Source organism: Podarcis muralis, chromosome 3 (genome assembly GCF_964188315.1).
Source record: "Podarcis muralis chromosome 3, rPodMur119.hap1.1, whole genome shotgun sequence".
Classification (NCBI taxonomy): Eukaryota; Metazoa; Chordata; class Lepidosauria; order Squamata; family Lacertidae; genus Podarcis; species Podarcis muralis.
In genome coordinates, this window is record NC_135657.1 from 68,474,483 (window position 1) to 68,498,103 (window position 23,621).

Genomic DNA, 23,621 nt, shown 5'->3' on the forward strand with positions numbered 1-23,621 from the left:
CCTTTCTTCGCTCGAAGCATGTCCATAAATCTTATCCAATCTTTTATCTTAAGAAATGGAACTTGGAGCGCTCATGAAGACAGTGTCCAGGAGATCCGAGCTCACTCGAGGGCTTTCCATCCAGTGCCCCCACCCCCTCCTTCTTTTCGAACTCGGGGGTGGTTTGTGGGCAGCTGCAGATGAGACTGCATCTTCCCTTCCACTGGGAAGAAACCTGGGAGGCTGATGACTCCCATCTCAACCCCTTAATTACCTCGTGTGAGCTGGAGAGATGGTATTGCCGGCCATCTTCCATGGCGCCCCTAGTAGAGCCCGGCGGTTTCAGAACCTCAGGGGTGTTGTATAAAAAACACACCCTGTGAGTTTGTGGGGGGAAAGCTGAGGTATGGGAGGTAGACAAAGTTGTGGAGCTGCCCAAGCCCAAGACATTGAAAGCGGTTTGCAGGATAAATTTGAACAGCTTAGTAAGGAGAACACAGGAAGCCATCAAGTGCATTTTCTGTGCAAAGGTATTCCTGAAAACATTAGCTTTAGATGATAAACAAAATGAGCCATTTCTGCATGTGGCATTGTTTACTGGGAAATAGCTTTCATGGAACTCTGACTATAATGACTGGGAGCTGTCCATCTTGATGTGGACTCTGAAAATTCCTCAAAATCTTTGAAGGGTGGGAATTATTGCTGCCAATATATTGGATTTGAAAGTTTATTCTTGGGCTTGAGTAATATTTGATCTCAGATATGCTGTGTGCAAATGAAAAAGGTTGCTACTTTTCTTGGACAGATTTCTAAAACAACCAGTGCTAATTATTTAGTAAGTTTTATAATGATGATGATAATAATAATAATAATAATAATAATAATAATAATAATAATAATAATTTATTTATATCCCGCCCATCTGTGTGGCTTCCAAACGAATATTAAAAATAATACAGCATCAGACATTAAAAACTTCCCTAAATAGGGCCACCTTCAGTTGACTTTTAAAAGTAAAATAGTTGTTTATTGCTTTGACAACTGCTGGGAGGGCATTCCACAGAGCAGGAACCACTACCGAGAAGGCCCTCTGTCTGGTTCCCTGTAACCTCACTTCTTGCAGCGAGGGAACCGCCAGATGGCCCTCAGCGCTGGACCTCAGTGTCTGGGCAGAACGATGGGGGTGGAAACGTTCCTTCAAGTATACAGGACTGAGGTCATTTAGGGCTTTAAAGGTCAGCATCAACAATTTGAATTGTGCTCGGAAACATACTGGGAGCCAATTAAGATCTTTCAGGACCGGTGTTATATGGTCTCGGCAGCTACTCCCAGTCACCAGTCTAGCTGCCTCATTCTGGATTAAAACAAAAAGGGATTAAGTTGGTGTTATTGGGGTGTAAGTCAGTGCAGGCATGTGTGTACAAATAGACATCCATTGTTGAATCTCAGGTCTCTCTTACCATTTGAGCCCATTTTCTACTAGTGGACCAGACGTAATACTGCATTTATTTCTTAAACGGGCAAAGACCACTGTTGATCTTGGCTGTTCCTTGTGCAAAGAAACAAGTTCTTCCCCTGTTGTTCTTTAGATTATGTGCCTCGATGCTCCTGTGTTACCGTTCTTTTCTTGCGTAACTTGCCAGGAATGATTTACTAAGGAGGAGCCATCGATTTAACCAAACTCTTATTAGTTAATAGAATTCTATAAAGCAGTTTCCTTGAGAGCTCTGAATGTGAGCCTTCAAAAGCTGAAATACTCCAAGCTACAGAAGAGATCGGTCTCTCCCCCTCTCTCCCACACTTTTTGACTGTAAAAACAAAAGGTAGGTAAGTTTTCTTGTAAATTAAACTTTCCAGGGAAAAGCAGGGCTACTAAATGACAAACAACTAATCTACTCTTTCTTGCAAGAGTTCTGCGGGGCAATAAGGTATTTCATCAGATGCATGAAAACTCTTGTCACAGTTCATATTCTTTTCTGGTGTCACACAGTATGCAACATTTGTGTTACCAGAGATTAATAGTTATTTTGAGGGGACTGAATGTGAACTCTCATTAGGCAAGTGGAACCCTGCTCATTCGGCATGGGATACAACCCTTAATTTTTATATGTTGGAAAATCTATTTAGTACATACAATGTTTTCCACTAAACAATTGTTGCATTTCTTAGCAATGAAACACAAGACTTGTATAGAGAATTAAAGTGATTTTCAGGCTTCATTGCACTTTATTTCTTTATCTCTTTTAAGCAATGGATTTTATTTTTATTTAAATGTTTATAAAACACCCATTCATCTATAATATCACAAGGTGGTATATCTTGATGTCATGCATCATATTATATATTATGGCCTGAAATGTCCCAACAGGTATAAAAGACCTGGCGACAACTTTGGTTTCCTCAGCACCCAACGGAGCCTTGAACTTTCTCCCATAATAATTCCCCGCCCCTTATACCATGCACTGAGCCCACCCTTGCAAGTGCCTTCCTTGTCAGACGCTACGTGGGAGGAGAGAAATTGGAGCAGGGAGGAGACAAAAAAAGTAAGGGCTATTTTGGCAGTGGTGTCTCAGTATGGGAACACCTGCCCAATAGGGCCCATTGTATGTGTAGCCAACTCTCTGTATTATCATAGATGAAGCTGAGGGCAGCACTCCCTCCATGGAACGTCCTTGGGCACCAAATTTCAGCAGCAGTTTCAGCCAGAGCTGGCAATGGAAGCCAAATGGGCGGTGAAGAATACCTTTCTCTTTGCCACCCTGTGGTCCCCAGGCACATCTACTGTTTGGTCCCAGGAAGGCCAGAAAATACGTCCACCCCAATTTCTTGAAGCTGATCAAGAACCCAGGAGGAAATGGCAAGATTTCCCAACAGTCTGTCTTTCATTTTCCCTGGATCCATTTCCAGGGAGCAGTTTTTGCTTCCTTCCCACCTCCCCTGAGTCCAAGAATGAGTGTCAGAATAGCAACACTGATCAAACTATGATGCCAGGCAGCATAAAGTGAGGCCAAAAGCTGCTATTTTGCATGCTGCACACATGCACTTGAGAAATAACTATGTCAGGGTGAAAGAGAAAAGCCTTATTGTGTGTGGCAAAGCCAGCTTTGAGTTGAAAGCAGCACCATTTTAAAAAACACTTAAAGCGGGGGGGGGGGGATGCTTTGTTGCCTCATTGATGGGTCAAGTCTCTGTTCTTTAAATGATGGGCCTTTATGTTGCTCACCTGTGATGGAAGAGAAGCATGGGATTCTGCTATGGGGTCTGCAAAAAGAGTAGGATTTGACAAAATGACACCTCTATTTCTTTGCGTTTTCCCAGTGTCATATAATAGAGGGAACTATTCCCTTCTCTTTATTCTTAGACAGGCAATGCAACCAGGCGAGAAATACCTTTTCACATACAAAGGATTTTATTTCCATCCAGTATTTACTTCAGTGGAGCACTTAGATTCCCTGGAGGGTTTTGAAATAAGAGACAGTGATGTATTTATAGTCACTTATCCAAAATCAGGTAAGAGTACCTTTTCGTAGGTTGAACCATCATTTCAATTCAACCCTGTTGGATACCCACATATATCTACATAGTATCTGTATTTTCCTAAGGCAAGTTTAAAACCTACATGCAAGGTGAAGTGAATACTGGTAGTATGGTACTTACCTGGTTACATAAAGGTGAACTGGGCAATTATTATTTTTAAGATGGAGTAATATGTTTTCCACCAGTGTCAACCTGTATGAGGTTTTGAAAACAACATAAATACACATCAAAAACATTCAAATGTGCTTGCTAAGGGTTTATTGTATTCACTGACTTTCAGGATTTTGTATGTGGTGGTAAAATGGTGGTTGTAAAATTCTATTCTTAAGAACTTTCATACTGTGTCTCTTTATTTCAGCATTTATCTGCCACAGTTTTGCCAATAATAACAGGGGTCTGTATCCAATGCAGTTGTGCCCTACATGCAATAACTTCCACTTCCACACCAGAACTTCCTTCACTCTTCTCTCCCCTTGTGTCCCCCAAATCTGCCTTGGAGGGTTGGTGGGGTGGGGAAGACCCAATAACCGAGAGTGGGAGAGGAGAGAGAGGGAAAGTTCTGCATTGTATAGGCATTTTGGACTTGGGTGACATGAAGAAAGGCTTCTGCAACTGCCTTTTGCCTATTATGTTTGTCTCACTGGCCATTTGTCAACATTCCTTTTTCTGGAATACATTGATAAAAAAATCATAGTTTGAATGTGCTGAATCAAAGTACTTTGGAGAATCAGACAACCTTTTCTTTATTCCCTGGACTTTGTCTATCATTTGTATAATGTGCTGTGAAGAATCTGGAATAGAGTTTTTGGTAGCTTTCTGAACAATAAAGGAACTTATTAGCAAATATTGTTCTGTCTTCCCAAATCCTCAAATTCTGTGAAACCTTTAGTTGAACTTCACATTTCTCATCCACAATGGAAAGGAAGCCTTGGTCAATGTTCCTCATTCACCGTTTGCTGCCCCTATTTCAGTGGTGGTCTGTGTGACACCAAAATTTGGTGCCCCCCACCTCTCACCTTCTATTTGATTCGAACCATGACCTTCTGATTGGCAAGCCCTAGGCTCTGTGGTTTAGACCGCAGTGCCACCCGCATCCCCATATAAATGAAATTAAGTAAACTTATTCTCGTTTATAGGCACAATATGGACCCAAAATATTTTGAGCTTGATTTATCATGAAGGTCACCGAGATGGAACCGAAAAAGTCGACTTACTAGACAGGGCTCCGTGGCTGGAGTACAATATCCGCAATGTGGATTACGTCAGTCGTCCATCACCTCGCCTCTTTTCTTCCCATCTACCCTACTATTTAGTACCCAAAGGATTAAGGAACAGAAGAGCAAAAGTAGGAAACAGCACATTTATTATTTGATCATATTCAATGTTTGTCTTGCCTTATTTGAATGAACATCTCAGTTTCCGTTAACATTTCTCTGATTTTGAGGGAAGTTCATCCAGCTGCAATTCCTTTGTCCATATGAATCAATAATGCTCTGTGCACCCTGAGCTTGGAATAATTCCCATGACTCCTAAACAGCACAGAGTTTATGCTCCACCATAGTAAAAGTCCTGGAGGGTGTTAAGAATAAAACAGGTTCTTTTATCTGAGATTCAGTGCACTTCAGGCACAAGTAAGCAGTCAGACAACCAATATATTGGAATTTCTACATAACATTGCTTTATTGATTAACAAGCAGAACACGTAACAAGATAAGGGAACATGCACTCAGTCTCTCACACAATCACACATACACTCACCACTCTTCTTCTGGATTGGGTGGGCAGACAGCGGGATCCTGGCTGCATCTGACACACCAACCCTCTTGAAAAACCTGATCTTATATAGTCCTTTTTGATGCACATCTGAATATTGGCATTTCTCATTGCCTTTGACATGTTCTTGGCAGTCCTCCACCCTTAGCATGTTCTTGGCATATCACAACTCTCATGGTTTGCACCTGGTCTTCTGTAACTTTTGGCACAAGACGATACTCATTGTTTGTAACTAGCATTGCACAGCCAGTCTTTATGTTTCCTTGCAGGTACAGTACTTTTACCAGAACATGCACATTCCATTCGCTCTTTGATCAGCACAATTTATTAATAGTTCATCAACAGCATCCATTTTATGTGGTGGTCTTCAGGCATCTTGCAGCCCATTCGAAACATGGCATTCGTTGTGCGAGTACTTGGAGCTCGCAAAGCTGACAGACGCACTACGAGATAAACCTAAAAAGATGATGAAAGAAGAATGGGAATGTATAAATAATGATCTAGGGGATAAGGGTTCAACAAGAAAGACCTGGTTATGTTTAGAATGATACATCATAGAGAAATGTTCCCTGATACCAAGATGAGGGATTCCTTGGAATGCAGATAGAGAGAATTGATAAGAATAATGATCTGTTGTGACCTTGATGGAAGCGTACAGTAGATGAGCCTTCCTGTGTTCTGGCTCTTCTTCCTCTTCCTCTTCCTCCTCCTCCTCCTCCTCCTCCTCCTCCTCCCCCTCTTCTTCTTCTTCTTCTTCTTCTTCTTCTTCTTCTTCTTCTTCTTCTTCTTCTTCTTCTTCCCTTTCCCTTTCCCTTCTTTCCCTTTTCCCTTTCCCTTTCCCTTTTTTTCTCATCCTTCTTCTTATGTTTTATGCCATGTACTTTGATATTTTTTGTAGCTTTTTTAGCTTTTTTCATTATTATCATTATTAAGTAATTTTCGTTTGTAATTTTGGTTGTCTATATGTATTTGTTTAAAGCAAAATAAAAGTATTTTAAAAAAAGAAAAAAATGGCCTTCGTTACAAGGGTGCCATCCAACAGACTTAATAAGAATAAGCTCATTCGACACCATAGGATTGCACTGTGCATGTGACATTCATGCTGCAAAAGAGGGTGAGGCTGCCAGGGCTGTAAAGCAACTTGGAAGCACCAAGAATCCACAACAAGAGATATCTGAGATCCATCCATTTATTATTTTAGGAATCGAGAGAATTTGTTGTTATTCCTGCAGGTTGTTTATGTGGCCAGAAACCCAAAGGATGTCTTGGTTTCCTTTTACCATTTTTCCAAAACTATCATCAAATTTGAAGAGGTAGAAGATTTTGGAATTTTCATGGAGAGGTTTTTGGCTGGGAAGGGTAAGGACGAATTGCTACTCTAAAATGAATCACTCTTGTCCCTTCATCTTTATCACCTTTCACAAAAGACTAAAGAAATTCTCTGTGTGGTAAGGATCGTTTTCAGAATGCCATGTCTGATGCCATAGGTTACTCTGAGGAAATTCCACATCCATCCATCACAAAGAGTCTCCAACTCAGACTCCAACTACACCATTTTATGCCACTGATGGCTGGTGCCCATTGATGCCGAAGGAAGGGTATAGATCTGGCCAACTCACACAGCAAATCAGGTTGATTTGTATGCTGTCTGCATCAGGATGCAGCAGCTATAAATCATTACAAGGTGGAGCACCTAATCCTTAATCAAGTGTAGAGATTTGTGTCAAGTTAAGTCAGAAACCCAGACAGTGTCTCTAAATGTTGCAAGTATTAACTTCCACACCATATAAGGAAACTGCCAGATTGAGAAGGAAGTGAGCTGGAGGAAGGCTAGACTGATCTCAGCCCACCCATCACTCTTCCATCACATTGCTTTGAAGCACTGCTGGGAGCCTTAAAATGCAGAACTCTTCTGCAAATTCCTTCTCTGAGAAAGTGTTTGATGAAGGTGGATGGTATTAATTCAGCTACTGTTTAATGGTTTGTACCACTGCTGGTTCTTAAAATGATCCCTTAAAATTGTTTTAATGGACTTTATATGTTCATACTGCTTCTCTCTGAATGTTTTTTTTTTATATATAAAATCTGATCTACATTTTATGCCAAATCAACATCTCTCACATCAGTACTTGCAAGTTTATGGCTGGACCATGTGGAAGGCTGGTACTCTCACAAGGATGACTTCAATATTCTGTTTCTTACCTATGAGGAAATGAAGAAGGTAAGTTATCAAAATGCTATCCAGTCTGATATTAAACATCCATCAAAACACTCCTTTACAAAATGGAGGAAGGAAGCAATTTGATTATTCAAGTGCCCTCAGCTGCTTCTTCCCCTGCTAGTCTCGCTTCCTTTCCTAAAGATTTTTAAAAGCCAAGCAGGCCATGGATTTGGGTGCAGCTTTTCGGACCCTAGACAGCAAATAGTGCATATAACCATTTCCCCTGAGGGATTATGGGGCTATAAATAAAGTGTCATGATCCCAAGCAAGATATGTCATTTCACAGGCCCCCATGCCACAGAAATATGTCATTTCTCTACTGCTGAGTAGAGATGTCACAGAACCTCCCTTGTGTCTTCAACAGGGACATTTATTTATTTACTTGTGGACTCAGTTGAAAGAGCTGCCCCATAATATAGTGCATTCTGCATGGCTCATGGAATAAAAATACCGTAACAATGAAAGTGCAATATGATGCAATGGCAGTTATTCCAAACTAGGCAAAGAAAGATGCAGGCTGCTTGTTTCCCCTGCTTGTATTCCTGCCTATTCCATGAGTTTTAGTCTCTAGGCTGTCAGGTTTCTCTATTGTGGATGGCCTGACATTAAAACCACGTTCCATTCCAGGATCTGAGAAGCTGTGTCTTGAAATTATGCAACTTCCTGGGAAAGAGACTGACGGAAAAGGAGGTGGATGCTGTTGTGGATCAGGCTACATTTAATAAAATGAAAGCAGATCCCAGGGCAAACTATGAGTTCACTCGACCAGATCGCATGGACCACAGCAAAGGACATTTTCTTCGCAAAGGTAAGTTAATGGTAGAAAAAACTGATTTGGTGCTGCTTGTAGAATCCCCTACAGATTCACCTGAAATTTACACTGATATGTGATAGCTACCAAGTAATGGTGATTTCATTTTTCCAGTCTTCATGAAACTCTCAGTTTCTGTTATTTCCTAATTTTAGAGTTGTTCTATTATGTACTTTCCCTGTTGTTTTTTCCTTGTTTAAATAGGAGGTTTTCTTCACAAAGGTAAGTTAATGGTAGATCACACTGACTTGGTGCTGCTTGCAGAATTCCTGACATATTCACCTGACAATTGCATCTAGGGATGGAATATATCTGGAGGTATGGATATTTATTTGACCACCACAATGCACTTTCTTTCTGTCTGCTTCCTGGGCCAGGCACTGTTGGAGACTGGAAGAACATGATGACAGTCGCACAAAGTGAAAGGTTTGACAGCGTTTTTAAGGAGAGAATGGAAAAGCTGCCCATCGAGTTCTGCTGGGACATCCATGAGGAATCATGAGTCTGCCTTCAGCCTGGAAGGATGAAATAAAGTACACTGTATGCATTTAATCCAGCCCTATTTATAAGATTTAGCAGAATACTCTCATGAGGCTTAATAGTTTCCTAATGTTCAAATATGTGCATTAATTTTTTTAAACCACAATAAAATTACATTTGTACTGTCCGCTTCTTCTCTTTCTACATTCCAACATGTCCTAATTTCTGACCCCATGTGCAAATGTTAAGGAATCCCAGGATATCTATTGGGATTAGTAATTGTGTTTTAATTTGGCAGTGAGGCTACCACTGGATTATTATAATTGAAATTTAATAAAAAAATGTTCTTAAAATAAGCAAACTAACCAACTATTGGTGTCCCAGATGCACTGACGGAGGAAGCGGGCTGTGGGCCACCCCATCCCTGAGGGGGGGGTCACATTGCTGCGCCGCCCCCCTGGATGCTCACCGCTTGCCATGGGGGGCGCCCCCCCTGATATGCTCACCCCGCGCCTGGGTGCCAGAGCAACTAGCTCTGCTTCTGCCCAGACGGCAATGTAAATCATCCCACTCACTCATGTCACCTATTTATTTGTTGTTTGTGGAATTCAACTTCACACTCTTCCAATCATTCCATCAGGACAAACATTCCAGCCTGCTGGTTGGCACAATGCCTCCACACCTTCATTCCTTCTGCACTGTTCTTGGGGTTCTCCTGACCCCCTCAGAGTCAATTTTGAGGGTGCATGGGGAATATGTGGGGAGAAGTGGGGGAAATGGACAGTGTATGTTTGATGCCCATCGCAATCTCCTTCATGGGTCAGACTGAAAAGGAGGAATTTCCATCGGGATCATGGAGCAGAGAGAAAGAGTTAAAGCAAATTTTGGATGCCATAGAACCTGGATCACAAGTTCCCACTGCTACTTTTAAATCTTAAGAAATGGTGTCATGAGTTCCATGGAGACATCACAGAGGGAATGGTTGGATCCTGAAGATCAATGGGAGGAGCTCAGGAAGGTGGGGCTGAATAAACCTGGGGAAGGTCTTAGCCGGATGCAAGTGGTGAAATAAGGATCCCAAGAAGCGTCTGAGCCCAGGGAGAAGGCCAGTAGTCTAGAGAACAGAGAGGCACCAAGCGGGTTGGCAGAAAAATGTTCTGCCCCTGTGATATTGGACATTCCAAGCCAGATACCGCCTTGGTGCCTCTTCCAGTCAGCAAGAAGCCTTCTCCTTCAGGGGAGAGGACTAGAGTAAATTGGATGCTGAGCCATCGCCAATGCTGCCTCCATCTCCAAGGACACACAGATGCTAACACATGCAAAAATCCTTGCAGACCCAACCCACCTGGAGGGATGCTTGTTGGCTTGCTTGTCTCCTTAGAGAGCTTAGGGCCCAGGTATTCTTGGAACAGGGCCCAGGCAGGGGACATATGAAGGGAAAAGTCTGCACTTTGCCATGTCCTGAAGGTCTAGGAATATTTAGCCCAGGGTCCAACCTAGACCTGAGAGCAGCAATCAAACACATCAGGCCCTGGGCAAGGTCTCAGGAGCTCAGAGGGGCACATCACTAGTCCCAGCCTGACCCCACTGCCCACCTCTGAGAGACTGGACTGGAGCTGACAGCAAAGCAGTGAAGAAGCCCTCTGCATCCTACCCCCACAATCTATGTCAAGGAAGACTTCTTATGCCATCTTGTTGCATGCCACCCCAATTTTGAGCAGTGCAAGATCCCAGCGTTCCAAGTGCTCCTTCTCTCAAAAAGGGTATGTGACTATGCCATATTTGGGAGACATTACACTAAAAGAATGTGCATGTTGATCTTGGAACCTCCCAATAAAGGTGCCGGATTCTGCAGCAGCAACTAGGGATGGCATTTTGTGACAACCTGGCGTTACAACTATCTATTTGACCACCACAGTGCCAGGCATTCTTGGAGACTGGTAAAACATGATGGCCATTGCAAAAAAATTGAAAGCTTTGACAGTGTTTTTCAGGAGCAGTTGGAAAGGCTCCTCTTCAGGTTCTGCTGGAACATCAATGGTGAACTGAGTCTGATTCCAGCTTGAGAATATTTATAGAAACCTTTTCTCTGTCTTGCATGTGTGTACCAATTGTCCAAATCTCAAGAGTTTTGCTGCAATCCATCTAAAGCTGTGTTGGAACCAAGCAAACAGTATTCTGAATGGAGTTCCTTGCTTAGGTCCTTCTCTAGAACAGGATGTGCATATGTTGTAGTATCTGTCAGTCCATGTGTTGCAAATAATTGGTCGAGATGTTTGTGATTATTTGAAGACATTTTGAGTAGAAGTACAACAGGCAAGAAGTAATTTCCTTATAATGGTCCTACAAAATCAATATGAATTCGTGATCATTCATGATCAGGCAAGAAGTAATTTCCCTGCAGTAGGCGTGGGAGGATCCATCTCTGCTTTCAAATTTAAAAACTGCCTCTGCCTCTTCTAGTTTTTAAGGGTGTGGATGAGTGGATCTTATCTGTTTGGGTTTCCTTTTAGTTTCTCACATTTCCATGGTTCTTTTTGGTTCACCATATTTCTGCACCAGTTTATGCAGAAGAAGAGAAAAAAATCATGAAAAATTGTCTGCATTTTACTGTGCATTTCTATTCATGTACAAATAAATATACAAAGATGCTTAATATATACACACAATATTTTTTGTTAATATACTAAATTTTGCATGATATTTTCAGTAAAATATACATTCTATTATCGGCATAATATAATAAACACTTTCCCCTAATATACACACATTATTTGGTTGGAAAGGTGTATCACGTAATCTGAAGATGTGTGAATTTTGATGGATGAACTGCAGCTGTGTTTCTGTTCACATACCGTTTCAGGAAGTTGAAATTAGGTGGACTTGCATTAAAGCATTAATCAGATGACTCCCCATGCCTGCTCTGGAGTATTATTACTGTCTGCCTGGCAACTAAAGCTGATGGATAAAGGACATCAGGAAACCAATATCTATCAGCCAGGAATGTTTGTATGGGCTTTGAAACATCTATCACTCCAACATATGAAGTCAGTATGATTTATCAGGAAACACAACTGGCATTTGCCATCATTTGAAATAAAAAACTCTGCAACCATAAAATAAACTGCGCTTTCACAATCTCAGGGGTGCTGTATAAAAAAAATCCTGTGATTTCATGGGGGGAAAGCTGAGGTACCGGAGGTAGACAAAGTTGTGGAGCTGCCCAAGCCCAAGACATTGAAAGTGGTTTGCACGATAAATTTGGACAGTTTAGCAAGGAGAACACAGGAAGCCATCAAGTGCATTTTCTATGCAAAGGTATTCCTGAAAACATTAGCTTTAGATGATAAACAAAAACAAAATGAGCCATTTCTGCATGTGGCATTGTTTACTGGGAAATAGCTTTCATGGAACTCTGACTATAATGACTTGGAGCTGTCCATCTTGATGTGGACTCTGAAAATCCTTCAAAATCTTTGAAGGGTGGGAACGATTGCTGCCAATATATTGGATTTGAAAGTTTATTCTTGGGCTTGAGTAATGTTTGATCTCAGATATGCTGTGTGCAAATGAAAAAGGTTGCTACTTTTCTTGGACAGATTTCTAAAACGACCAGTGCTAATTATTTAGTAAGTATAATAATAATAATAATAATAATAATAATAATAATAATAATAATTTATACCCCACCCATCTGGCTGGGTTTCCCCAGGCACTCTTGGTGGCTTCCAAGCGAATATTAAAAATAATACATTAAAAACTTCCCTAAACAGGGCTGCCTTCAGTTGACTTTTAAAAGTAAAATAGTTGTTTATTGCCTTGACATTTGCTGGGAGGGCATTTCACAGAGCAGGAACCACTACCGAGAAGGCCCTCTGTCTGGTTCCCTGTAACCTCACTTTTTGCAGTGAGGGAACTGCCAGAAGGCCCTTGGCGCTGGACCTCAGTGTTCGGGCAGAGAGATGGGGGTGGAAACGCTCCTTCAAATAGACATTGGTGAATCTCAGGTCTCTCGTACCATTTGAGCCCATTTTCTACTAGTGGACCAGATGTAATACTGCATTTATTTCTTAAATGGGCAAAGACCACTGCTGATATTGGCTGTTCCTTGTGCAAAGAAACAAGTTCTTCCCCTGTTGTTCTTTACATTTTGTGCCTAGATGATCCTGTTTTATCGTTCTTTTCTTTCATAACTTGCCAGGAATTATTTACTAAGGCGGAGCCATCGATTTAATCAAACTCTTATTAGTTAACAGAATTCTATAAAGCAGTTTCCTTGAGAGCTCTGAACGTGAGCTTTGAAAAGCTGAAATACTCCAAGCTACAGAAGAAATTGGTCTCTCCCTCTCTCTTGCACACTTTTTGACTCTAAAAACAAAAGGTAGGTAAGTTTTCTTGTAAATTAAACTTTCCAGGGAAAAGCAGGACTACTGAATGACAAACAACTAATCTACTCTTTCTTGCAAGAGTTCTGCGGGGCAATAAGGTATTTCATCAGATGCATGAAAACTCTTGTCACAGTTCATATTCTTTTATGGTGTCACACAGAATGCAACATTTGTGTTACCAGAGATTAATAGTTAATTTGAGGGGACTGAATGTGAACTCCCATTGTGCAAGTCGAACCCTGCTCATTCGGCATGGAATACAACCCTTAATTTATATATTGGAAAATCAAACAGAGTATTTTTCTTGTTACTATTTTGGACATACAATGTTTTCCACTAAACGATTGTTGCATTTCTTAGCGATGAAACACAAGACTTATATAGAGAATTAAAGTGATTTTCAGGCTTCATGGCACTTTATTTCTTCATCCCTTTTAAGCAATGGATTTTATTTTTATTTAAATATTTATAAAACACCCATTCATCTATAATATCACAAGGTGGTATATCTTGATGTCATGCATCATATTATATATTATGGCCTGAAATGTCCCAACAGGTATAAAAGACCTGGCGACAACTGGCGACAACTTTGGTTTCCTCAGCACCCAACGGAGCCTTGAACTTTCTCCCATAATAATTCCCCGCCCCTTATACCATGCACTGAGCCCACCCTTGCAAGTGCCTTCCTTGTCAGACGCTACGTGGGAGGAGAGAAATTGGAGCAGGGAGGAGACAAAAAAAGTAAGGGCTATTTTGGCAGTGGTGTCTCAGTATGGGAACACCTGCCCAATAGGGCCCATTGTATGTGTAGCCAACTCTCTGTATTATCATAGATGAAGCTAAGGGCAGCATTCCCTCCATGGAATGTCCTTGGGCACCACATTTCAGCAGCAGTTTCAGCCAGAGCTGGCAATGGAAGCCAGACGGGCGGTGAACAATACCTTTCTCTTTGCCACCCTGTGGTCCCCAGGCACATCTATGGTTTGGCCCCAGGAAGCCCGGAAAATACGTCACCCCAATTTCTTGAAGCTGATCAAGAACCCAGGAGGGATTGGGCAAGAGTTCCCAACAAATTGCGTCTTTCATTTCCCCTGGATCCATTTCCAGGGAGCAGTTTTTCCTTCCTTCCCACCTCCCCTGAGCACAAGAATGAGTGTCAGGATAGCAGCACTGACCAAACTATGACGCCAGGCAGCATAAACTAAGACCAAGGGCTGTTATTTTGCATGCTGCACACATGCAGTTGAGAAATAACTATGTCAGGGTGAAAGAGAAAATCCTTCTTGTGTGGGGCAAAGCCAGCTTTGAGTTGAAAGCAGCACCATTTTAAAAAAACACTTAAAGCGGGGGGAGGGGAGAATGCTTTGTTGCCTCGATGATGGGTCAAGTCTCTGTTCTTTAAATGATGGACCTTTATGTTGTTCACCTGTGATGGAAGAGAAGCATGCGATTCTGCTATGGGGTCTGCAAAAAGAGTAGGATTTGACAAAATGACACCTCTATTTCTTTGTGATTCCCCATTGTCGTATAATAGAGAGAACTATTCTCTTCTCTTTATTCTTAGGCAGGCAATGCAACCAGAGGAGAAATACCTTTTCACATACAAAGGATGTTATTTCCAGCGAGAAATTGTTTCAGTGGAGTACTTAGATTCCCTGGAGGATTTTGAAATAAGAGACAGTGATGTATTTTTAATCACTTATCCAAAATCAGGTAAGAGTACATTTTCGTAGGTTGAATAAAGGTGAACTGGTTACATAAAGGTGAACTGGGCCATGTTCTGTTTTGTTTTTTAAAAAGAGATGATATAATGTGTTTGCCACCAGTGTCAACCTGTTTGAGGTATTGAAAACAACATAAATACACTTCAAAAACATTCAAATTTGCTTGCTAAGGGTTTATTGTATTCACTGACTTTCAGGAATTTGTATGTGGTGGTAAAATGGTGATTGTAAAATTCTATTCTTAAGAACTTTCCTGTGACTCTTTATTTCAGCATTTATCTGCCACAGTTTTGCCAATAATAATGGGGGTCCGTATCCAATGCAGTTGTGCCCTCCATTCAATAACTTCCACTTCCACACCAGAACTTCCTTCACTCTTCTCTCCCCTTGTGTCCCCAGTGTTCCCCAAATCTGCCTTGGAGGGTTGCTGGGGTGGGGAAGACCCAATAACTGGGAGTGGGAGAGGAGAGAGAGGGAAAGTTCTGCATTGTATAGGCATTTAGGACTTGGGTGACATGAAGAAAGGATTCTGCAACTGCCTTTTGCCTATTATGTTTGTCCCACTGGCCATTTGTCAATATTCCTGTTCCTAGAATGCATTGATAAGAAATCATAGTTTGAATCTGCTGAATCAAAGTACAGTGGTACCTCAGGTTAAGAACTTAATTCGTTCCGGAGGTCTGTTCTTAACCTGATACTGTTCTTAACCTGGAGCACCACTTTAGCTAATGGGGCCTCCCGCTGCCACTGCACTGCCGCTGCCCAATTTCTGTTCTCATCCTGAAGCAAAGTTCTTAACCTGAGGGACTATTTCTGGGTTAGTGGAGTCTGTAACCTGAAACGTCTGTAACCTGAAGTGTATGTAACCCGAGGTACTACTGCACTTTGGAGAACAGACAACTTTTTTTTAATTTCCTGAACTTTGAATATCATTTGTATAATGTTCTGGGAAGAATCTGGAAAAAGGTTTTTGGTAGCTTTCTGAACAATAAAGGAACTTATTAGCAAATTTTGTTCTGTCTTCCCAAATCCTCAAATTCTATGAAGCCTTTAGCTGAAATTCCCTCTTTCATCCACAATGGAAAGGAATCCTTGGTCAATGTTCCTCATTCACCCTTTGCTGCCCCTATTGCAGTGGTGGTCTGTGTGACACCAAAGTTTGGTGCCCCCCACCTCTCACCTTCTATTTGACATCATAGTATTGGCAGCCCGTGCAGCCAGGTCCCTAAATCTGCCTCTGCTTGCTGTGTTGATTCCCTTCCTCTCTCTCATTTCTTTTCAGTGTTGCAATTCAAATAGTAAGCTCTTCGGTGCAGAGACATGCTGTTTTCAGTTATTTCATTCTTTAAAGCACAAAGTACATGTACTTAGTATAATGAATGAAATTAAAGTAAAGGTAAAGGTATCCCTGGACCATTAGGTCCAGTCGTGGACGACTCTGGGGTTGCGCACTCATCTAGCTCTATAGGCCGAGGGAGCCGATGTTTGTCCACAGACAGCTTCTGGGTCATGTGGCAAACTAGAGCAGCTCACAGAAATGCCGTTTACTTTCCTGTCGGAGTGGTACCTATTTATCTACTTGCAGTTTTATGTGCTTTTGAACTGCTAGGTGGGCACGAGCTGGGACCGAGCAACGGGAGCTCACCCCATCGTGGGGATTCGAACCGTGACCTTCTGATCGGCAAGCCCTAGGCTCTGTGGTTTAGACCACGGCACCACCCATGTCCCCATATGAATGAAATTAAGTATGCTTATTCTCATTTATAGGCACAATATGGACTCAAAATATTTTGAGCTTGATTTATCATGAAGGTCACCGAGATGGAACTGAAAAAGTCGACTTACTAGACAGGGCTCCGTGGCTGGAGTACAATGTCCGCAATGTGGATTACGTCAGTCGTCCATCACCTCGCCTCTTTGCTTCCCATCTACCCTACTATTTAGTACCCAAAGGGTTAAGGAACAGAAGAGCAAAAGTAGGAAACAGCACATTTATTATTTGATCATATTCAATGTTTGTCTTGCCTTCTTTAAATGAACATCTCAGTTTCCGTTAACATTTCTCTGTTTTTGAGGGCAGTTCATCCAGCTGCAATTCCATTGTCCATATGAATGAATAATGCTCTGTGCACCCTGAGCTTGGAATAATTCCCATGACTCCTAAACAGCACAGAGTTTATGCTCCACCATAGTAAAAGTCCCAGAGGGTGTTAAGAATAAAACAGGTTCTTTTATCTGAGATTCAGTGCACTTCAGGCAGAACACAAGTAAGCAGTCAGACAACCAATATATTGGAATTTCTACATAACATTGCTTTGTTGATTAACAAGCAGAACACTTAACAAGATAAGGGAACATACACTCAGTCACTAACACAATCACACATACACTCACCACTCTTCTGGATTGGGTGGGCAGACACCGGGATCCTGGCTGCATCCAACACACCAACCCTCCTGAAAAGCCTGATCTTATATAGTCTTTTTTGGTGCACATCTGAATCAAAGGCATTTCTCATTGCCTTTGACATGTTCTTGGCAGTCCTCCACCCTTAGCATGTTCTTGGCATATCACAACTCTCATGGTTTGCGCCTGGTCTTCTGTAACTTTTGGCACAAGACGATACTCATTGTTTGTAACTAGCATTGCACAGCCAGTCTTTCCACTTCCTTGCAGGTACAGTACTTTTGCCAGAACATGCACATTCCATTCACTCTTTGATCAGCACAATTTATGAATAGTTCCTCAACAGCATCCATTTTATGTGGTGGTCTTCAGCCATCTTGCGGCCCATTCAGAACACGACATTCGTTACAAGGGTACCATCCAACACACTTAAGAATAAGCTCATTCAACACCATAGGATTGCACTGTGCATGTGACATACATGTTGCAAAAGAGTGTGACACTGCCAGGGCTATAAAGCAACTTGGAAGCACCAAGAATCCACAAGAAGAGATATCTGAGATCCATCCATTTATTATTTTATGCATATATATCCCACTTCAACAACTTAGTTCCTGGCATATTTCACAACCAGAGAAATACTGGTAACTATAGAAGCAAAACAAAAGAAACAGTAGAAACAATAAGACCAGGAATCGAAAGAATTTGTTGTTATTCCTGCAGGTTGTTTATGTGGCCAGAAACCCAAAGGATGTCTCAGTTTCCTTTTACCATTTTTCCAAAATGGCAGTCAAATTTGAAGAAGTAGAAGATTTTGGAATTTTCATGGAGAGGTTTTTGGCTGGGAAGGGTAAGGATGAATTGCTACTCTAAAATGAATCACTCTTGTCCCTTCATCTTGATCGCCTTTCACAAAAGACTAAAGAAATTCTCTGTGTGGTAAGGATCGTTTTCAGAATGCCATGTCTGATGCCATAGGTTACTCTGAGGAAATTCCACATCCATGCATCACAAAGAGTCTCCAACTCAGACTCCACCTACACCATTTTATGCCACTGATGGCTGGTGCCCATTGATGCCGAAGGGAGGGTATAGATCTGGCCAACTCCCAAAGGAAATCAGGTGGATTTGTATGCTGCCTGTATCAGGATGCAGCAGGTACAAATCATTACAAGGTGGTGCTTAATCAAGTGTAGATATTTGTGTCAAGTTGTAACTCAGAAACCCAGACAGTGTCTCTAAATGTTGCAAGTATTAACTGCCACACCATATAAGGAAACTGGCAGTGTGGGAAGGAAGGGAGCTGGAGGAAGGCTAGACTGATCTCAGCCCACCCATCACTCTTCCATCACATTGCCTGGAAGCACATCAGGGAGCCTTAAAATGCAGAACTCTTCTGTAAATTCCTTCTCTGAGAAAATGTTTGGTGAGGTTGGGTGGTATTAGTTAAGCTTCTGTTTAATTGGTTTGTTCCACTGCTGGTTCTTAAAAGGATTCCTTTAAATTGTTTTCATGGAATTTATACGTTTGTACTGTTCCTCTCTGAATGTTTTTCAAAAAAATAAACTTGATCTACATTTTATGCCAAATCAACTTCTTTCCCATCAGTACTTGCAAGTTTATGGCTGGACCATGTGGAAGGCTGGTACTCTCACAAGGATGACTTCAATATTCTGTTTCTTACCTATGAAGAAATGAAGAAGGTAAGTTATCAAAATGCTACCCAGTCTGATATTAAACATCCATCAAAACTCAGCTTTACAAAATAGAGGAAGGAAGCAATTTGATTATTCAAGTGCCCTCAGCTGCTGCTTCCCCTGCTAGTCTCGCTTCCTTTCCTAAAGATTCTTCAAAGCCTAGCAGGCCATGGATTCAGGAGCAGCTTTTCAGACCCTAGACAGCAAATAGTGCATATAACCATTTCCCCTGAGGGATTATGGGACTATAAATAAAGTGTCATGATCCCAAGCAAGATATGTCATTTCACAGGCCCTCTGATGCTGAGTAGAGATGTCACAGAACGTCCCTTGTGTCTTCAACAGGGACATTTATTTATTTACTTGTGGACTCAGTTGAAAGAGCTGCCCCATAATGTAGTGCATTCTGCATGGCTCATGGAATAAAAGTACCGTAACAATGAAAGTGCAATATGATGCAATGGCAGTTATTACAAACTAGGCAAAGAAAGATGCAGGCTGCTTGTTTTCCCTGCTTGTAATCCTGCCTATTCCATGAGTTTTAGTCACTAGGCTGTCAGGTTTCTCTATTGTGGATGGCCTGACATTAAAACCACGTTCTATTTCAGGATCTGAGAAGCTGTGTATTGAAATTATGCAACTTCCTGGGAAAGAGACTGACAGAAAAGGAGGTGGATGCTGTTGTGGATCAGGCTACATTTAATAAAATGAAAGCAGATCCCAGGGCAAACTATGAGTTCTTGCCACCGGATCTCATGGACCACAGCAAGGGACATTTTCTTCGAAAAGGTAAGTTAATGGTAGATCAAACTGACTTGGTGCTGCTTGCAGAATTCCTGACATATTCACCTGACAATTGCATCTAGGGATGGAATATATCTGGAGTTATGGATATTTATTTGACCACCACAATGCACGTTCTTTCTGTCTGCTTCCTGGGCCAGGCACTGTTGGAGACTGGAAGAACACGATGACAGTCGCACAAAGTGAAAGGTTTGACAGCGTTTTTAAGGAGAGAATGGAAAAGCTGCCCATCGAGTTCTGCTGGGACATCCATGAGGAATCATGAGTCTGCCTTCAGCCTGGAAGTATGAAATAAAGCACACTGTATGCATTTAATCCAGCCCTATTTGTAAGAGTTAGTAGAAAACAAATCTCATATGGCTTAATAGCTTCCTAATGTTCTAATATGTGCTGTAATTTTTTTAAAAAACACCACAAAACAATTACATTTCTATTGTCCACTTCTTCTCTTTCTACATTCCAACATGTCCTAATTTCTGACCCCATGTGCAAAAGTTAAGGAATCCCAAAGTAACTTTTAGGATTATTAATTGTATTTTAAATTGGCACTGTTATAATGAGCCTAGTATTGCATTATTGTAATTGAAAATTAATAAAAATTATTGTTAAAAAAAACCAAACTAACTAACTATTGCTGTCCCAGATGGCAATGTAAATCATCCGACTCATTCACATCATCAATTTATTTATTGTGAGTGGAATTCAACTTCATGCTCTTCCAATTATTCCATCAGGACAAACATTTCAGCCTGCGGGTTGGCACTATCCCCCCTCACCTTCCTTCCCCTCTGCACTGTTCCTCGGGTTCTCCTTACCCCCGGAGTCATTTTTGAGGCTGCGTCAGGAATATGTCGGGAGGAGAAGTGGGGGAAATGGACAGTGCATGTTTGATGTCCATAGCAATCTCTTTCATGGGTCAAGTTGTAAAGAGGGAATTTCCATCGGGATCATGGGACAGAGAGAAAGGGTTAAAACAGATTTCCCACTACTGCTCTTTAAACCTTATGAAGTGGTTTGAATCCCATAGAGACGTCACAGAGGGAATGATTGGATCCTGAAGATCAATGGAAGGAGCTCAGGAAGGTCATTCTGAATAACCCTGGGGAGGTTCTTAGTGGGATGGAGGAGATGAAATGAGGACCCTACAAAGCGTCTGAGCCCAGGGAGGAGTCCAGTAGTCTAGAGAATAGAGAGGCACCAAGCAGGTTGACAGAAAAATGTTCTGCCCCTGTAACATTGGACACCTCAAGCCAAGCACCGCCTGCTGTGGAACAACCTTAGTGCCTCTTCCAGTCAGCAAGCAGTCTTCTGCTTCAAGGGAGAGGACTAGAGCAAATTGGATGCTGAGCTATTGCCAACACTGCCGCCATCTCCTCCAAGGACACACAGATGCTAGCACATGCAAAAATCCTTTCAGACCCAACCGACTTGAAGGGTTGCCTGCCTGCTTGCTTGTCTACTTCGATAGCTTAGGGCTCAGTTAATCTTTGAGCATGGGGCAGGTGAAGGGAGGAGGGTGCACTTTGCCACGTCCTGAAGGTCTAGGAAAACTTAGACCTGACAACAGCGATCAAACACATCAGGCCCTGGGCAAGGTCTCAGGAGCTCAGAGGGGCACATCACTAGTCCCAGCATGATCCCACTGCCCATCTCTAGGTCACTGGCCTGGTGCTGACATCAAAAATATTGAGTAAGCCAGATGACTTCAGTTGGGGAAGGATATATAGCACAGCATGGGAAGAAGAGTTGAGGGAAGGAAGCAACAGCTGGCTGGAGTGGGCATGACGAACCAGAAATGCCAACAGGAATTCTTGGGCCTGGTGCACTGCAAGTTGATTATTCCCTCTGCATCCTTCTCTCACAATCTATTGGCAATTAAGACTTCTGATGTCCATCTTTTTGCATGCCACCCCAATCTCAGCAGTGCAATATTCCAGGGGTTTGTCTTTGCTTTTGGAAATGAGGCACAGCAGAGACTGCAGTGTCCTTATGAAGTATGGTTTATTTACACATATATACAACCTGAGCCTACGATGAAAGGGTTGATAAGAGGCACAGCCTAGGATAGAATTCAAGCAGAGATCCAGCATCATGCCCTGCCTCTTTCTCTCTAGTGTGCATCACAGCAGCTCCTATATCTCTGAGCTCCTGCTTTATCTTCTAACTAGCTCTGAGCTGAGGGAGGGGCCTCTTGTTAGAGGACATTCGGCACAGAAACATGTGTGTATACCTTTAAGAAGTTTCTGGGATTAATTGGCTGCAGGTGACCGTTGCTATAAAGGAAAAAAGCTGAGTTTTGTTGCCTGCAGGAATAACATCCACCAGAGTTTGTGTTTATTTGCTTAGTAATAAAGTCTTCGTTTTAGTTTGGGTTTTTACACCTATGTCTCCTGGAGTCACTCTGTCCTCTGCCACCGGCTGGAAATCCCCCTCCAACAGGTTATGGGCCCAGTCCCCAGTCCTGAGTGGGCAGAGACAGAGCGTGAAAAGAACCCAGAGACTGGAAGCAACTCAGCGTTTCTCAAGCAGCTGGCTGTGTGAAGGCATCGGCAGGGAGTGTCTGTTTGGGACCAGGAGCCGAACCTTTTTTCAAGCCACGTGTGAGTAAGAACTGAGTGGAAAGCTGAAAGCTGGGTGGCGCCATGGCTGGACTTGGAGCTGGAGCTCAAGGGGGAGCTTCCTATTTTCCAGTAGAGAAACTGGGAGAGTCCAATTATATGTCATGGAGTTTACAGATGCAGGCGTTTTTAAAGAAAGAACAATGTTGGACTGTTATTGTTAACCCTCCTGTAAAAGAGGAGGATGAAGAAGTAGATGAAGCAGACCAAAGGCTGGAGGACAAAGCCTATGCCAATTTAATTTTGAGTTTAGAGAAGTCTCAGTTATCTCATGTGCGAGACCTTGAAACAGCAAGTGAGATTTGGCAAGCACTGAGAGCAATACATATTAGAGACACTGCTGGCAGCAAAATTACTCTAATGAGAGCTCTGTACCGAGCCAGACTAAGTGAGGGTGAATGTGTTTCAACACACCTTCAAAGAATGCGTGATTTATTTTCACAGTTAAATGAACTTGGGGAACATTTTTCTGAACAGAGAAAAGTTTATATTGTGCTGTCTTCACTTCCTGAGTCATGGGACAATTTAGTGATGACTCTGGAAGCAATCCCAGAAAGCCAATTAACAATGCATTTCTTAACTGGGCGTTTGCTTGATGAGGAGGAAAGACGCCATGAGAGGAAGGCCACAACCCCTCACTGTAACTCCAGAAATGGGAGGCAGTCCAGTAAAAGATATGCAACTGATGAGGAGCGGCAACCTAAAGAGGTTGTAGACCACAGAGAGGAAGCAGCTTTCACAGTTAGAAGATGCTATCGTTGTGGGTCAACCAAGCATTTAGTACGACAGTGCACTGTGTCTGTGGGAGAAAATACAAGACAAGGGCGGCCTGCGTTTGCTGGGAAGCGAGGAGACAGGAAGAGTCGAGTCCAGTATGTTTCTGCAGCAGTTCGAGGCACCAGTCACGATGTTGGACAAGACTGGATTTTAGACTCAGCAGCGACAAACATTTTTGTTAAGTCTGCACAAACCCTTGTAGAAAAGCAGCCTTGTAAATCTGTAAATGTAGTACTAGCTGATGGAACAGTGCATGAGTCAGCTGGAAAGGGTAGTGTGAATATCAACTGTTTAAGTACCAAGTTTACCAATGTTTTATGTGTACCAAGTTTAGAAAATAATTTGCTTTCAGTTACAAGTCTTGTTAAGCAGGGATTTAAAGTAACCTTTTCTGGTTCAGGCT

At 42.1% G+C, this 23,621-nt stretch overlaps 2 protein-coding genes across 5 annotated transcripts; both read left to right on the forward strand.

The window, feature by feature from the left end:
- Nucleotides 1-892: 892 nt before the first annotated feature.
- LOC114594078 (amine sulfotransferase-like) lies at nt 893-8,988 on the forward strand. Of its 4 annotated transcripts, XM_028723246.2 has the most exons (8): nt 897-1,802; nt 2,348-2,522; nt 3,341-3,489; nt 4,653-4,861; nt 6,522-6,648; nt 7,416-7,510; nt 8,138-8,318; nt 8,699-8,988. In XM_028723246.2, the coding sequence occupies exons 3-8, from the start codon at nt 3,348-3,350 to the stop codon at nt 8,821-8,823; spliced, it is 879 nt and encodes a 292-aa protein (XP_028579079.2). In that variant the 5' UTR covers nt 897-1,802; nt 2,348-2,522; nt 3,341-3,347; the 3' UTR covers nt 8,824-8,988. The 4 variants fall into 4 exon arrangements, with proteins under 4 accessions (XP_077782196.1, XP_028579079.2, XP_028579080.2 ...); XM_077926070.1 differs by having other exon boundaries at nt 893-1,802; nt 2,348-3,489; XM_028723247.2 differs by lacking the exon at nt 2,348-2,522 and having other exon boundaries at nt 897-1,806.
- A 5,572-nt stretch (nt 8,989-14,560) lies between these two features.
- On the forward strand, nt 14,561-20,404 carry LOC114594079 (amine sulfotransferase-like). The gene is made up of 6 exons (XM_028723248.2): nt 14,561-14,905; nt 16,684-16,892; nt 18,046-18,172; nt 18,931-19,025; nt 19,628-19,808; nt 19,964-20,404. Exons 1-6 carry the CDS (start codon nt 14,608-14,610, stop codon nt 20,086-20,088), a joined length of 1,035 nt encoding a protein of 344 aa, XP_028579081.2. The 5' UTR covers nt 14,561-14,607; the 3' UTR covers nt 20,089-20,404.
- The last annotated feature ends 3,217 nt before the right edge of the window (nt 20,405-23,621 follow it).